This window comes from Phocoena sinus, chromosome 4, assembly GCF_008692025.1.
Source record: "Phocoena sinus isolate mPhoSin1 chromosome 4, mPhoSin1.pri, whole genome shotgun sequence".
Taxonomy (NCBI): Eukaryota; Metazoa; Chordata; class Mammalia; order Artiodactyla; family Phocoenidae; genus Phocoena; species Phocoena sinus.
In genome coordinates this window covers 84,869,196-84,886,007 of record NC_045766.1, presented here as the reverse complement: position 1 = coordinate 84,886,007, position 16,812 = coordinate 84,869,196, and the positions used below count along the sequence as shown (strand labels likewise).

The 16,812-nt window shown below is 39.0% G+C and overlaps 1 protein-coding gene across 7 annotated transcripts in view; it reads right to left on the bottom strand.

Annotated features, from left to right (window-relative positions):
* Positions 1 to 14,607, bottom strand: part of SPICE1 (spindle and centriole associated protein 1) — a 70,356-nt gene extending 55,749 nt beyond the window's left edge. For 2 of the 7 annotated variants that reach the window (XM_032631399.1, XM_032631404.1), the window contains exons 1-4: positions 14,504 to 14,607; positions 7,541 to 7,639; positions 4,515 to 4,562; positions 334 to 477 (exon numbers count right to left, since the gene is read on the bottom strand). In XM_032631399.1, coding sequence (XP_032487290.1) covers positions 334 to 477; positions 4,515 to 4,562; positions 7,541 to 7,639 — 291 coding nt within the window. In that variant the 5' untranslated portion in view covers positions 14,504 to 14,607. Of the gene's footprint in view, positions 1 to 333; positions 478 to 4,514; positions 4,563 to 7,530; positions 7,640 to 11,389; positions 11,453 to 12,982; positions 14,235 to 14,503 lie in introns of those variants that run through there. The other 5 variants (XM_032631400.1, XM_032631403.1, XM_032631402.1 and 2 more) reach the window with 5 other exon arrangements.
* Between the last annotated feature and the right edge of the window lie 2,205 nt (positions 14,608 to 16,812).

The window sequence follows — 16,812 nt, the reverse complement described above, 5'->3', positions numbered from 1 at the left end:
TAATCACTTTAGTAATATTTTATCACTGAAATCTCCTAACAATACAATCAGGTAAATACTGTTACTCCAGTTTAAAGATAAGAAAATTCAGGCTGAGAAGTTAACAATTTAAGGTCACCTGGCTAGTAAGCTGAAGAGCGAAAATTCAAATCACGAAACTAGACTGTAATCGTCACTCTGCTCCTTTTTCCAAAGTCTACCTGTAGATCATTGCGTAAGGACACGATGATGATTAGAATCTGTCCAATGTGAATCAAATACGTGGAAAAAGAGAGACACCTATTTACCTCTTCTTTTCTTTCTAACTCTACAGATGATGCAGTTTAGCATTACCTCCTTCATGACAGACAATCTCCTTTTCTCAAGATTAGAAATTTCCGGTTTCTGCTTCTTCCATTTTCTCTTCAAAGCTTTTTCTTGGAGCTCCCAGTGTACTAATGCTCTATTCTTCGATTTGTGTATTTCATGACGACGGATCTATTATGGAAGAAAAAATATATAAAAGAATGCTTCAGGAACAAAGAACTTGCCTATTCAGATGGTAGGACAACCTAACCTAGTTCATTTTTCTAATTTTTTCTAGTCCAGTATATGTATATTTTATATATATATATATATATATATTCACAAAACTTTCACCATCTCCTAAATTTTCAAAAATGATTTTTTTTTTCAAAAATGATTTTTTAAAAAAGAAGTATCTAAAACTAGTAGACCTAGGGAGTGCCCTGGTGGCCTAGTGGGTAGGATTCTGGGCTTTCACTGCTGTGGCCTGGGTTTAATCCCTGGTCGGGTACTGAGATCCCACAAGCCACGTGGCATGGCCAAAAAATAAATAAATAAAACAAACTAGTAGACTTAGCTAAAACACAAAATGAAAGAATATTAATTTCTACTTCTTTTGTACAAGACTATCCAATAAAGTAGTGTTTTGCAAACTGCATCTTGGGACTCACTTAATGGGTGGTAAAATAAATTAGTGGATCAAAACCAACATTTAAAAAAAATAAAATAGAATATAGAATAGAAAATATTAAGAACACATTGCACATAATAAAAGTTAAGAATTTGTTTGTTGGGGCTCCCCTGGTGGCTCAGTGGTTGAGAATCTGCCTGCTAATGCAGGGGACACGGGTTCGAGCCCTGGTCTGGGAAGATCCCACATGCCGCGGAGCAACTGGGCCCGTGAGCCACAATTACTGAGCCTGCGCGTCTGGAGCCTGTGCTCCGCAACAAGAGAGGCCGTGATAGTGAGAAGCCCGTGCACCGCGATGAAGAGTGACCCCCGCTTGCCACAACTAGAGAAAGCCCTAGCACAGAAATGAAGACCCAACACAACCATAAATAAATAAATTAAAAAAAAAAAAAGAATTATTTTGTTAAATTTTTCAGTTACACATGTGTGTACATGTACAATTATAAACACACACACACACACACACACACACACACACAGACTGAGTATGACATAAGAGGCACAAAATCCACTGAGTTATCTCTGGCAAAGGCACACCCATTCCATGATATTCACATCACCACCAAGAGCTCACAATGCAGTGTTTTTATAGCCCTGCAATGGCTGCATGTGGAAGTGGGTCCATGGAGATGCAGGACTCCAAGGAAGTGGAATTCCAGAAGCAGAAGCAGAGATATGAGCCACAGCTTAAGAGTTAGAAGGGAGGAGTTCACTAAGGTGGCTAAGGAACAAAAGCAGATATTGGCTTTACAAGCACTCTAGTATTCAGAACTACGAATATGAACAAAACCTGTATGTCATCTGATAAAATGTACTACTGAGTTTGCACCATGTAAATATGAAATCAGTCCATTAAGAGACTAACAACCAAATATTATGTAAGGATTCTGATTCACAAAGAACAAATGAAGATGACATTTTTGAGACAATCGGGGAAATCTGAATATGGATTGGGATTAGGTAATACCAAAATATTAGTGTTACTTTTGTCAGGCATGATAATGGTATTGTGGTTATATATGAAAATATCTATTTTTTTTAATGCAAACTGAATATGTAGGCACAAAATGACATGTCCTCTGGGCTTTGCTTTAAAATGCTCCAGTGAAGAAGCAAAGGGTAAGATAAATGAAACAAGTATGGCAAAATTTTCATAACTATTATATCTAGGTGAACAGCATATGGGAGTTCTTTATACTTTTGTCGCTATTTTCACGTGAGTTTGAAATTTTTCATAATAAAAAATTTTAGGTGATCTGGGCATCATTATTATCCTCAACAAACATTTAATGAGTACCTACTACGATTAAGATTCCTAGGCCCACAAAGACGTATAAGATACGGCCTCTATCCCTCAAAAACATTAATAATCTGCCCAGAGAGATTGAACTTATGCATTTAAAGATAAATGACACGCATTAGATGGCATATACTCAATGCCTTATGTAGGTAGTAAGTACAACAGTTCAGAGAAGAAAGCAACTGTTAGGCAGCTTCAAAGAGTAGGACTTCAAACTTACTACAATAATCAAGAGAGTATGGTACTAGCATAACGACAGACATACAGATCAGTGGAATAGAAATGAGAGTCCAAAGTAAACCCTTATCTTTACAGACAATTGATTTTCAACAAGGGTGCCAAGACAATTCAATGTGAAAAGAACAGTCTTTTTAATAAATGGTGCTTAGACAATTGGATATCCATTTGCAAAAGAATGAAGCTGGACTCCTACCTCACACCATACACAAAAATTAATTCAAAATGGATGAAAGGCCTAAACATGAGAGCCAAAACTTTAAAACTCCTAGACAAAAACATAGAAGTAAATATTTGCGAACCTTGGTTAGACAATGGTTTCTTAGATATGACACTAAAGCTACAAGTGACAAAAGAAAACAATTAGATAAATTGGACTTCATCAAAATTTAAAACTTTTACGTTTCAAAGGATACTATCAAGAAAGCTAAAACACAACCACCAGAAAATATTTGCAAATCATATATCTGATAAGAAACATATCCAGAATATATAAAGAACTCTTACTACTCAACAAAAAAAACACAAATAATCCAATTTTATTTTTATTTTATTTTACTTTTTGTGTCCCTCTCTTCATCAAGCCCAGTTCATAGTTGTCACATATTTCCTATGGAAATTTTTAAATAACTAAGAGACTTGAAGAGACATTCCTCCAAAGAAGATACTACAAATGGCCAATAAATATATGAAAGGATACTCAATGTCATTAGTCATTAGGGAAATGCAAATCAAAACTACAATGAGATCCCACTTTATACCCCCTAGGGAACTAAAACCACAAAGATGACAATGACAAATGCTGGCAAGGGATGTGGAAAAATTGGAACCCTCATACATGCTGGTAAGAATGTAAATGGTACAGCCACTTTAGAAAACAGTTTGGCAGTTCCTCAGAAAGTTAAATATAGAGATATCATATGACTCAGCAATTCTACTTCCAGGTATACGCCCAAGAGACTAAGAGCATATGTTCACACAAAAACTTGTACATGAATATTCATAGCAGCATTATCTATAACAGTCAAAAAGTAGAAACAACCCAAATGTCCAACAACTGATAAATGGATAAATAAAACATGGTATATCTGTAAACAAAATAGTATTTGGCAATAATAAGGAATGAAGTACCGATACTACAACATGGATGAACCTTGAAAACATTACGCTAAAAGAAAGAAGCCAGATATAAAAGAATACATATTATATTGCATTTATATGAAATGTTCAGAATAGGCAAATCCATAGAGACATAAAACAGATTATTTGTTGCCAGGGATTGGAGGGGTGGGGCATAGAGAGTGACTGTTAATGGGTAAAGGGTTACTTTTGGGGGACTGATGAAAATGTTATAAAATTAGAAAGTGATGACGGTTGCATAACTCTGTGAATATACTAAAAAGCAATGAATTGTACACTTTAAAAGGGTAGAGTTTATGTTATGTGATTTATATCTTAATAAAGCTGTTTAAAAAAACAAACAAACCTGTAATAAAAGCTTTTTTTTTTAAAGTAAAACTTGAACTAAGATAAGGAACCAAAGTAAGATTTGTAGAGGAGGAGAAGAAGGTAGGGAAACTGTTCCAAGTAAAGAGGATAGCATGAACTGGGGCTCAAATGTGGAAATGTACATGGCATGTTCAAGAAATAAATTATAATGTATGTTTTTGTAGAGGGAAGTAATGGTAAATAATGCTAGTGATATCTACAGATAGGAAAAGACGATAAATGTGTACAGGAAAATACTGGACTAGAGAGATTTGAACTGTAAACCAAACCTATCTAATGAAATTATAATGCATGCTAACTGATATGTCTAAGTAAAATAAGGAAGCCCAGGACATACACTTTTTGATTTTATATAGACATAAACAAGATTAAAAATAACTGAACAACTTCTAAGAAGTGCCTCTGGTTTCTATTCTGTAGGTTAGAAGTATCAAGTATCAAATATCAAATAAGATGATGAACAAACGACTTAACTTTCAATAGTAAACTTACCAGATCTTCAGGAGTTGCCCGATGAACTGTTAGATCAGTTACAGTGTTCTGCAAAAAAAAAAAGGATGAACTTTCTTTAAAAAGCAAAAGGTTTCTTACAAAGTATTAGTATATGCTGAATTTTAATGGCTGAAAATGGATTCAAAATCCTGAGACCAAAAAATCTTTCCTTGAGAATTAAGTTCTCAATTTAAATATTAACATGGATTACTTTTAGGTGTCTTGTAGAAAATAACTGACTATTTTTAAGTGTCTCACAGAAATTAAGCACTAAATTCACCAAGCAAGCATACATTATATTAAAATAATGAAAACAACCAGGTAGTACATAATTCAAAAAGTAGAGGTTCAATTTGTGCCCATGCCAACACCTTAAACATAGAACCTATCATAATGAGAGCCAAATTTTGAGGGTATTGTATAATTTCATAAAATGTGAAAACAGTCACTCAAGTAAAAAGGCACTAAACCAAATGGCAGGGCTTCCACATTGCACAACTCAGGTGGTTCCGTTGATATCACAGGCCATGTATATAGTGCCCCTTGGAATTGTGCAGTGCACAGCCTGCACAGCTCTGAGTAGCAGCCCTGCAATTTGGTCCTTTCCAAAATGACTTCAGCCATTTGTGTTATACAGATTTGGTAAGTCAGGGAAAAAAGCAATGTAGACTTTTAATTCTAAAAGAAATATACAGAAATGAGCCTAGTGAAATAGCTTCTGATGTATTCAGAGACTTAACCTTTGGGCCATAGTTTGTATTTAGCTCAAGTCTTTTATATACTAAAACTGTTATTCCTTCCATATTGATTTAGAAAAGTACAAGATACAACAGTAAGATCATGAGAATTGTTTTTTTTTTGTTTTTTGGGGGGTTTTCCTGGCCATGCCACGTGGCTTATGGGATCTTAGTTCCCCGACCAGGGATTGAACCTGGGCCTTCAGCAGTGAAAGTGCCAAGTCCTAACCACTGGACCATGAGGGAATTCCCAAGAATTGTTTTTAATAATCATAATAAAAATTTAGGCATATAAGTGATATGCTTGGAATTAGCTTTCATGGGAGAAAATATAATTTCATTTATACTACTATTGCTTAAAACTACAGGTGACTCTTGAACAACATGGGCTTGAACACAGGTCCACTTATGTGTCGATATTTTTCAATACATACTACAGTGTGACACAATCCACAGTTGGCTGAATCCATGGATGCAAATCCACAGATACAGAGGGCCAACTGTAAAGTTATACGTGGATTTTCGACTGTGCAGAGGGTCGGTGCCCCTAACCCCCATGTTGTTCAAGGGTCAACTGTATTTTCTTCTGAAATTGCCTTTAAATCTAATTTACAAGCCATTTCAGAAAATGCCTCAATATTTTCAGCAAAACAGTATTATTCAGTTGATCTCTCCTTCCTCATTTACCACTCACACCAAATGAGCTATAACTACTTTCAAGTTCCATCTACCTTCAGAAAACAAAGTTTTTTCTACCACTGGAGATAATATAAAGTAAGTGAGGAAGGTTCTGAATGCAATTTCAAATAATGGTTTTCAATTATGCTTTGAGCAACAGCAGCATAGCAAAATAAATATGGAACTTCCCAAAGTAACCGCTCTGAAGGGGACAACTTATGTTATCATCTTTTCATGATAACATTATGATAACATAAATGTTAAGGTGTATTTTTTCACCTTTTAATCAGTATCGTTACCTTACAGTCATATCCTCATACTATTTTATAGCCAATCACATGGCAACAAAGCAATCTAAACATAGAGAAATCCCCCTGCCCCACTTTCTAAGGCTGGCAGTTTGCCCAGGATACCTGGCTAAGGTGGTTGGCCACAACCCAGAAGGTTCTAAGTCCAAAAGAATCCCTAAGATCCAAACTAGTCCCTGACCAGTTAATCTTCACAACAGAAAGTAAAAGTACCCAAAGTCTCATGGTCCAAACCAAAGCACCCAACTCCAAAAGATAAAAATCCCCTTGATAATACCAAGTGATACTCCGGGTAGGAGCCAGGGATCATGTCTCAGATACTTGAGACCTGTCTTACATCTTACGAGAACCTTTGTACTGAAATTGACAAATCTCTGGAGATGAGCAAAAAACAATTTGAGGGGTAAGAGAGCAAGGATCACCCACTTTTTCAGTCAAAAATGCCACTCACATTATTATGATATCACAGATTGCTATGGGCAAATCTAAAATATGTACCAAAAAATTTCAGATTTCAGGTTAACTAGAGTTGCCTTAAAGCAGTGAGTTCTCAAAGTAGAGGTGAGGGACTTTTTAAAAACACACTCCCCACCCACTTAAGATTTCAGGTTTTTTTTTTTTTAAAGGAGAGAAGAGAAAGGAAATCCCTTCCCTTCTTTTCTTTTTTTAATTAATTTATTTTTGGCTGTGTTGGGTCTTCCTTTCTGTGCGAGGGCTTTCTCTAGTTGTGGCAAGCGGGGGCCACTCTTCATCGCAGTGCGCGGGCCTCTCACTGTTGCGGCCTCTCTTGTTGCAGAGCACAGGCTCCAGATGCACAGGCTCAGTAGTTGTGGCTCATGGCCCTAGTTGCTCCACGGCATGTGGGATCTTCCCAGACCAGGGCTCGAACCCGTGTCCCCTACATTGGTAGGCAGATTCTCAACCACTGCGCCACCAGGGAAGCTCCAAGATTTCAGTTCTTAAAAAGAGGTAGAGCTATCGCCTCAACATGCATATTTTTTAAAAATTCCCCAAAGGCATCTGCTCTTCCCTCCAAGACCTAGGATATGGGATTAGCCAAAAAGTTCATTCGGTTAATGAATACGTTGTTCAATAAAGCTCTTGTGAAAATGAAAAATGTCTTTTATTTTTACTTAAAACGAAACAAACGTTTTGGCCAACCCAATAACATGCCCAGAAACCCATTCCACCATATCGCATGCTAAGCCCCATTCAGAGCACCATCCTGAGTGACTAAGGCCATGTCATCACATTTATTCCTTCCATGTAACATTATACCATGTATTATCCCACCTAGACTTACATCCCATTCTTGCTTTACTGACATTTTCTTCTTCTTTACTTTCAGTGCTTTCCTTCCTCCTCCACGGGGACCGTAACGGTTCACTCTGACAAATGACATCTAGGAGTAATAATCATAACAAATTTTAAAAATACATGAAAAACTACTAATTAATCATCACCAGAGAGGGAAAAAGATATCTAAGAAAATAAATTTTAAAACATCAGAGAGGGCTTCCCTGGTGGTGCAGTGGTTGAGAGTCCGCCTGCCGATGCAGGGGACACAGGTTCGTGCCCCGGTCTGGGAAGATCCCACATGCCGCGGAGCGGCTGGGCCCATGAGCCATGGCCGCTGAGCCTGCGCGTCCGGAGCCTGTGCTCCGCAATGGGAGAGGCAACAGTGAGAGGCCCGCATACCGCAAAAAAAAAAAAAAAAAAAAAAATCAGAGAACTTTAAGTATACTGAAAGGAACAGGCTACCAAAAGACTTGGTTCTTTCACTTCATAATTATTAGAAAGTTGATACTGATAACTATGATAAAAGAGGTTTCAAATCAACAAATTAAATATATGTGATTAATAAAAAACCCTAGGAATGAAGCAAGTATGACCTAAGGCAGAGATCTATCTGACAGCAGTCATAAGCATTGTCACCTGTTACACAAATTCGCAATGAATAGAGGAAATGTCAATCACATGTGAACAATGTGAATGGAAGAGAAGGAAAGCAAGAGATAGTTGGGGTTCTTTTTTAAGCATCTAACACTCAAAATCACTACCAGACACATACGTACTTACCTTAAAATAAAGGTGGCTAAAGTTTAGAGAATGAATGAGTTATGATACGATCTCTAGTATATTTTTCACATAATACCAAATGGGGGTGATTACTGATACTAAACTAGAATATGAAAATGGCCAACAGTTGCTTGGCACTTTTAAAATGCAATGCTAAGGACATTAGACTAAACATCATACAAAATTGGAAAAAGACTCACAGTGCCTGAACACTAGGATTTGAGGATACACATATGATTTTTAAAAAGCAACACATATACATGACTCCAATTCCAGAACTTCTTTAACACCTAAATAATTACAGAACTTTCCAGCTGACCCCCTTACTCCAAACTATCCTAAAACAAAGACCCTAGTATTTTCCTTAAGTACATCTTTGAAAAAAATCATTTAGTCTACTGTGAATAAAGATGACTAAATGCAAGTATTTCTCAGGAATTGGCCCTCTGTCCTATAACTCTTAGCAACCACATTCACTCTTTAAGCATGGTATCTAATTTCAGAACGTACAATCCAGCAAAGGAGATAAGTCACATACAAGTTAGAGAATAACATTTAAGTGTTATCATAGTGATGGTGGTGATGGCGATGATGATGACAGTGGTGGTGGTTATAATGATGGAATTAGCTACTAAGTACTTTCTTCAAGCCAGGTACTGTTCTAAACTCTTCCCATATATTATCTCCTTTAATCCTCACACTAATCCCATGAAGTATTTACTATTTGTTACTCACTTTACAGATGAGAAAACGAAGGGACAAAGAGTTAACTGACTGGGAAGGTCACACAGTAAATTGCAGAGCCATATGTGCCATTTTAAAAGATATGGAATGGAATAGAACCAAGAGTCCAAAACAAAACTTTAAACTTCTGGTCAGTTTATATTCAACAGGGGTGCCAAGAAACAATTCAATGGGGAAAGAACAGTCTTTTAAATTAATGGTGCTGGGACAACTGGATATCCATATGAAAAAGAATGAAGTAAGACCCCCTACCTCACAATATGTAAAAAAAAAATTAACTTAAAATGAATCACAGACTTAAATGTAAGAGCTAAAAGTACAAAACTCCTAGAAGATAACATAAGCATAAATCTTCATGAACCTTGGGTTAAGCAATGGTTTCTCAGAAATGACACTAAAAACACAAGCAACCAAAAAAAAATAAATTGGACTCCATCAAAATTTAAAACTTCTGTGCTTCAAAGGACACCATCAAGAAAGTGAAGAGACAACCAAAAGAATGAGAGAAAACATTTGCAAATCATGTATCTAATAAGTAACTTGTATCCAGAATATATAAAGAACTCTTACAACTCAACAACAAAAAATCCAATTTTAAAATGGCTAAGGGGGCTTCCCTGGTGGCACAGTGGTTAAGAATCCGCCTGCCAATGCAGGGGACACAGGTTTGAGCCCTGGTCCGGGAAGATCCCACATGCCATAGAGCAACTAAGCCTGTGCACCAAAACTACTGAGCCTGCACTCTAGAGTCCGCAAGCCACAACTACTGAGTCCATGTGCCACAACTACTGAAGCCTGTGTGCCTAGAGCCCATGCTCCGCAACAAGGGAAGCCACTGCAATGAGAAGCCTGCACACCGCAACGAAGAGTAGCCCCTACTCGGTGCAACTAGAGAAAACCCACGCGCAGCAACGAAGACCTAATGCAGCCAAAAACAAATTTCAAATTTTTTTTAAAAAAGAAAGAAAAAATAAATAAATAAAATGGCTAAGGGATTTGAATACACATTTCCCCAAAGAAGATACTACAAATGGCCAATAAACATGTGAAGAGATGTTCAAGATCACCAGTCATAAAACGCAAATCAAAACCATAATGAGATATTACCTTACACCCACCAGGATGGTTATAATCAAAAAGATGTAAATAACAAGCTTTGGCAAGAATGTGGAGAAATTGGAATCCCTACATATCACTAGCGGGAGTGCAAAATGGCACAGCCACTTTGGAAAACAGTTTGGCAGTTCCTAAAAAAGTTAAACACAGAGTTACTACATGACTCAGCAATTCTAGTCCCACATATATAGCTGAAAGAATTGAAAACTTATGTCCACACAAAAACTTGGACATGAATGTTCATAGCAACATTATTCTTAATAGACAAAAAGTGTAAACATCCCAAATATCCACTAACTGAAGAAGGGATAAATAAAATATTGTATATCCATATTCTATAATATTATTTAGCAATAATAAGGAATGAAGTACTGACACATGCTACAACATGGATGAACCTTGAAAATATTATGCTAAGAGAAAGAAGCCAGACACCAAAGGTCATAAATTATATGATTCCATTTATATGAAATGTCCAGGATAGGCAAGTCCATAAAGACATAAAGTAGATTAGTGGTTGGGAGGGTCTGGGGGGAGGAGGAAATGGAGAGCCACTGCTAATGGGTACAGGGTTTCTTTTGGCAGTGATGAAAATGTCCTGGAATTAGATAGTTGTGATGGTTGCAAAACTGTGAATACACTAAAAAACTCTAAACTGTATACTTTAAAGGGCTAAATTTTATGGTCTGTGAGTTATATCTCAACAATGCTGTTATAAAAAAAGATATGGAAAAATATAATGGTTATTCAAAAAAGCTTTCTTATGTATTTTACTCTTTAACCACTTAGATCTTCGATTTACTTGGCAGAGACAAAGGGGAATCATAAAATGTCAGTATATCTAAATGATGAATTATGTATTCATTAAAATTACATTATGAAGAATGTAGGAAAATACATAGAAAGTTCAGTGTAAAAAGTAGAATACAGGGGCTTCCCTGGTGGCGCAGTGGTTGAGAGTCCGTCTGCCGATGCAGGGGACACAGGTTCGTGCCCCGGGCTGGGAAGATCCCACATGCCGCGGAGCGGCTGGGCCCGTGAGCCATGGCCGCTGAGCCTGTGCGTCCGGAGCCTGTGCTCCGCAACGGGAGAGGCCACAACAGTGAGAGGCCCGCATAACGCAAAAAAAAAAAAAGAAAAGTAGAATACAGAACTGCGCATATAGTATATTCTCATGATGTTAATACACACACAATACTAACAAAGCACTTACCTGTGCTAAAAGCTTCACATTTAATCCCACAACCCGATGAGGCACATACTATCCTGAGACACACTAGAGCATAGAAGTTAAGAGTACAGTCTAAAACCAGACTGTCTGGGTTCACATCCCAGCTCTGCCACTAGCTGTAAAACGGAACTAATTACACCACAAGGTGCTCAGAACCCCTGCCTACCACACCCTAAGTTCTACTTAAGGATTACTAATGATATGTCAGCAACAATTATTAACCCCCTTTCCCAAATGAGAAAACTGGTGCTTTTGAGATATTGCTCCAAGTCACAGAAATAATAATGCACAGAGCTGGGAGCTGACACTCAAAACCAGATCTGACTAATTATAATAATGCACATTCTAGAAAACATTACTAGAATTAAGTTATCTTTGGTTGGTTCTATATTTTCCAAACTTTCTACAATGAACTCATGTTACTCTTAAAATACTTTATTTCAAGTTATTTAAAATATTATACTTTTCCACCGCCTCAATTCTGAAAAACCATCCCTGAATCTGAAGTACGCAAAGGTTAAGTTCACAATGGTGTAACAAAGCTGCTATCCCATCTCTGACCTTCCGTTCACCAACAAACTTCATGAAGGAGAGGCCTATTTAAGCACTTATATTTACTAAGCCCCAGTTATACTTCAAACTTTTATAACACAGGAACCACCTATGCACTGAAAAGTGTTCTCTTAAACATCACCAGTAAAGGTGACCGTATTTTTCTTGACCAAAGATCAGACTTCGTGGTCTAACGAAGGGATTTTGTACCACTTACAGGAACCAGGTATCATAAGGGAGCTATAGTTTACATGCTGAAATGTGAGACTATAAAGATAGTCTGATGGTTTACAGTGCCAAGATGTCAATAAAATTAGCATAACCCAGAAAATCTAGGCTCGTTGGGAGAAAATCTAAAATACTAATAGCTTCCTAATTGCTAAAATTATTGGTCCCTTATTTCTCAGGCCCTTTCCATCTCTAGAGACGCCCACTCCTGGAAGCTCGCCCCTCCCTTGGCTTCCATAACACTCTTTCTCCTGGTTTCTCTCCTATTCTTTTCTCCTTTTCAGGCTAAGACAATATTCACATACTATGTAATCAAGGATCTTCACTCAGTTCTATCCCAGTCTTCTTTTCTTTCCATTGGACACCCTCTCTCTTTGTCCAATAATTGTTTTTGAGAGCCTACCACATGCTAGGCACTGGCCGGGCACTGGAGATACGATAGTAAACAAGTCTAATATGGCACCAGCTCTCATGGAGCTTACTTTCTAGATCACCACGGGGAATTCACATCTTCCCTTAGTGATCTCACCTACTCCCTTGAGCAAAGCTATCAACGTACTGGGAACACAAATACACTGTGAAAGTTAGTCCCAAATCAAGTATGCACACCTTTCCTCAAAACACCTAATGCTCATTTCCAACTGGCTTCTGTGCACATCTCTCAAATATCTCAAATACAGTATGGCCAATATACAGCTTAGCATCTATGCCTCCTCCCCACCAATGTCTAGTTCTTGATATATAACTGGCTTGCTCAGTAAATGTCTGCTGCATAACACTGAAGTACAGAATTACCTTTCTTCCAGTTGCTCCAGTTTAAAACCTTAGCATCACCTTCTCTCCCTTCTTGTCTCAAAGCTAATCAGACACCAGAATCTATTCATTCTTTCCCTCAAACATCTCTCTCATGTCCCCCTTTTTTCATCTCTACTATGAATGTTCTTGTCCAGGTTCTCATTATTTCCCCTAATTAATCTTCCTTTCACTCATTCACTTTCCTACTTCATCATCCATCTATTATTTCAACAAGTATTTTGAAAGCACCTGCCAAGAGCTTGGCACCAGATACAGCAAGAAAGTAGAATAACTCTGGACCCTCAAAGAGCTTAGCTTGTCCGACCGCAATTAAATAAGGAATTGCAATAAAAGGCTAACGTTGGAAGTAAATTCAGTGTCATAGAAATACCTATCTTACTCTACACAGTGAGAAAAGGCCACCTCCTCCCTCTAATTCCCCTAAAAATATTGAAGCTGAGAGAGGAACTATGAATAGAAGTTAGAAGCTGGGGAAAAAATGCTCCAGGTCGGGGTCGGGGTCGGGCACTTACAAAGGGTTTGAGAGGTTCAGTTTGACTAACAAAGACTTGAGAGGGTAGGAAGGCTAGAAAAAGGATAAAAAAGAAAGGCAGAGGCCAGATTATGGCCTTGTGAGCCACAGCAATTTGAACACTAACCTAAAGACCTATAGGAAGCCACTGAAGTGTTTTAAGCAAGGTCAGTTACGATGGGATTTAGTAAAACCACTCTGGCTAGTGGAAAATTGATCAAAGGGAAACAAGACCTCCCTCCAATCACTCCTACCCAGATATATGGATAGAGGATAGCTCTCAAAACTTTACTTCCTTCCTCAAACGATTTTAACAGCGCTCCCCTGCAGAGAGGAATCCAGCTCAGCTCGGCACTCAGACAATCTCTCCGCCCCGTGCGACCCAGCTAACCTTTCTTTGCAGTCATTTCTCCTCTCACATCTCCCACACATCCTAAAACAAAGCTCTCGCCTTCCCATATAGTTCCAGCCGTTCCTTACGCTCTGCTTGGAACACCCGTCACACTTCCACTCCCTTTTCCACGGGGCTAACTCCCACTCACTCTTCAAAACTTTCAGGCGGGCCTTCCTGATAAACCCTTTCCTAACCTTCAAATCGACTTAAATGACCCTCCCTGTCCCCAAGTACCCCGGCTAGTTTGTCTCTCTCCCATGAGACCTGAAATTCCTTGAAAACTACATTAGGGTACCCCAATTTCTAGCTCTGCGCATAAGTGCCCGAAAGCGGTGCGCACGCGCACACTCAGGATGCTCCTGGGAGAGCGCGCTAAACACAAACACACCCAGACAGGCATCCTGACACGCACACACACTCGCAAAACACATGGAGTCGCGGGTGCACTTTCTGTAGTAAGGATCCTCTTCCCAGGCGCCTGGATCCCCAGGGAACAGAGAGGAAGACGCCACGACCGTTCGCCCCGCCCTGTAGCCCCTGTCCCTAAGATTCTGTGGGGCGGGCTGCAGGCCTCCGCCCCGTCATCGCAACCTGCCTTGCAGTTTCCTGACTGCTGCCTCCACCACGACTAAAACTTCAGGCTCCAGAATCGCCCGGCCGGACACGAGTTAACACAGCCCGCCGCTTCCGGGATGTTGCCTAGGTTACCGGAGCCCCGCCCCGTTCCCTTGCGTACATCCGCCGAGGCCAGTGCGCAGGCGCCTCCCAAGATCTGGCTTACGCTCTGAGATAAAAAGGCTGTTGCGCGTCTTCCCTTGGCCACCCTGTCGGCAGGGTTCCGGGCATAGCTTTGGAGGATAGGCATGTACCATTAGCCAGGTTCTTGGGAATTCTCGGAAAGCAAGATGTTGCTCCCCACACCAAACTTCACATGTCACACTTGCTTTCACCTCTGTGAAGATATTTTTATTCAAAAATATTTATTACTGGGCTTCTCTGGTGGCGCAGTGGTTGAGAATCTGCCTGCTAATGCAGGGGACACAGGTTCGAGCCCTGGTCTGGGAGGATCCCACATGCCGCGGAGCAACTAGGCCTGTGAGCCACAACTACTGAGCCTGCGCATCTGGAGCCTGTGCTCCACAACAAGAGAGGCCGCGATAGTGAGAGGCCCGCACACCGCGATGAAGAGTGGCCCCCGCTTGCCACAACTAGAGAAAGCCCTCGCACAGAAAGGAAGACCCAACACAGCAAAATTAATTAATTAATTAATAAACTCCTACCCCCAACATCTTCTTAAAAAAATAATAAAAAAATATTTTAAAAAATATTTATTACTACCTACCAATGTGCCGGAGACTATGTTATATTCAGCGGACCCTTAAAACAGGCAAAGTCCCTGTCCTCAGGAAGCTTACTGTGTAATAGCAAACAGTTACCAACAATACAAATGTCAAATTAAAACTCTGACAAGTGCTAACAATTAGTCATACTAACTAGATACTAAACTTACAGGAATATTTGAATTACTAGGAAAGCTGAAAAGCAAGGATGAGTAAATTACCAGGGACAGGTAAAGCCTTCCTGCACAGGAAGCCACATATGCAAAGGTGTGTGGCAAGTGCAAGGGAGTGGAAGAAGTCCAGTACCTCTGGTGTTGGTGTAAGGAAGGCTGACCTAATTGGGCGGAGCCAAGACAGGCAAAGTTGCATATCCCATGTTAAGATCTTCACAGACCATTTCACTGGAAAACAGAGTTAATTTGGTCCAATAATGCAACCTCCTTGAGGTCCTGGTTTTCTACTGTTAAGACATACTCATACATGGGCCAGCAAATACACATTCAACACCTTCTAGATGCAAAGAACTGCCTTCTAATAGTTTCTTTCCACTCTGATTGAGGAAGTTTGATGTAGTTATATTCAACGGTCAGTCAATATAATCATCCCCTGCATACATCTTCAACTCCCTGCCCCTCTCTGAGTTACCGTAAACTTGGCAAAACCACAAACCTGTCCATTTCAACACTGTATTTACTAAGTGCCTGAACCCTTCCAGATAAAACTGGAAGGAGAAAAACACTCAGCCATGCTGACTTTAAATTCGTGGTAACTAATTTTAAGCGGGCCTTTAAAAATGACTGAAGACCACAGTACCGTTCCCTGCTCTATTAATTCTCCTACCCTCCCAAATGACAGCTTTATACCTTCTCTCGTGCTCAACATCTCTTCCTCTGTCCTCAGTCTCAGCCAGTGACCTTGCTCCCTACTTCATTGACAACACTGAAGCAATCTGAAGAGAACATCCATAAGCTCTCATCACTAATTCAATCCTCCTATCAGCATCGTTACCCACCAACCTGCCTTCCAGAAGCTCAACAAAATCCAAACATGAGAAACATGAAGAACATTACATCAAGGTACATAATAACCGAATTCAGTGATAAAGAAAAAACTCTTAAAAGCAGCCAGAGGGAAGACATTACAGAGGAACAAAAATAAGGATAACATCACATTTCTCATCAGAACTATTGCAAGCAAGAAGACAGTAAAACATCCTTAATGTATTAAAAGAAAAATACCTGTCAACCTAGAATTCTATATCTGTCAAAAATATATTTTAAAGATGAGGATGAAATAAATATGCTTCCACACACAACTGATAAAATTTATCACCAGCAGACCCCCACTATGAGGAATGTTAAAGTAGGTACTTCAGGCAGAAGGAAAATGATACCAGATGGAAATCTGGATCTACACAATGACAAGCACTGGAAATAGCTACAGGAGTAAGTATATAAGATTATTTTTCTTATTATTTAAATCTCTTTAAAAGATAGTTGACTACTTAAACAAGTATAATAAAAATGTATTGTGATGTTTATAATATAGGTAAAGGCAAAATGCA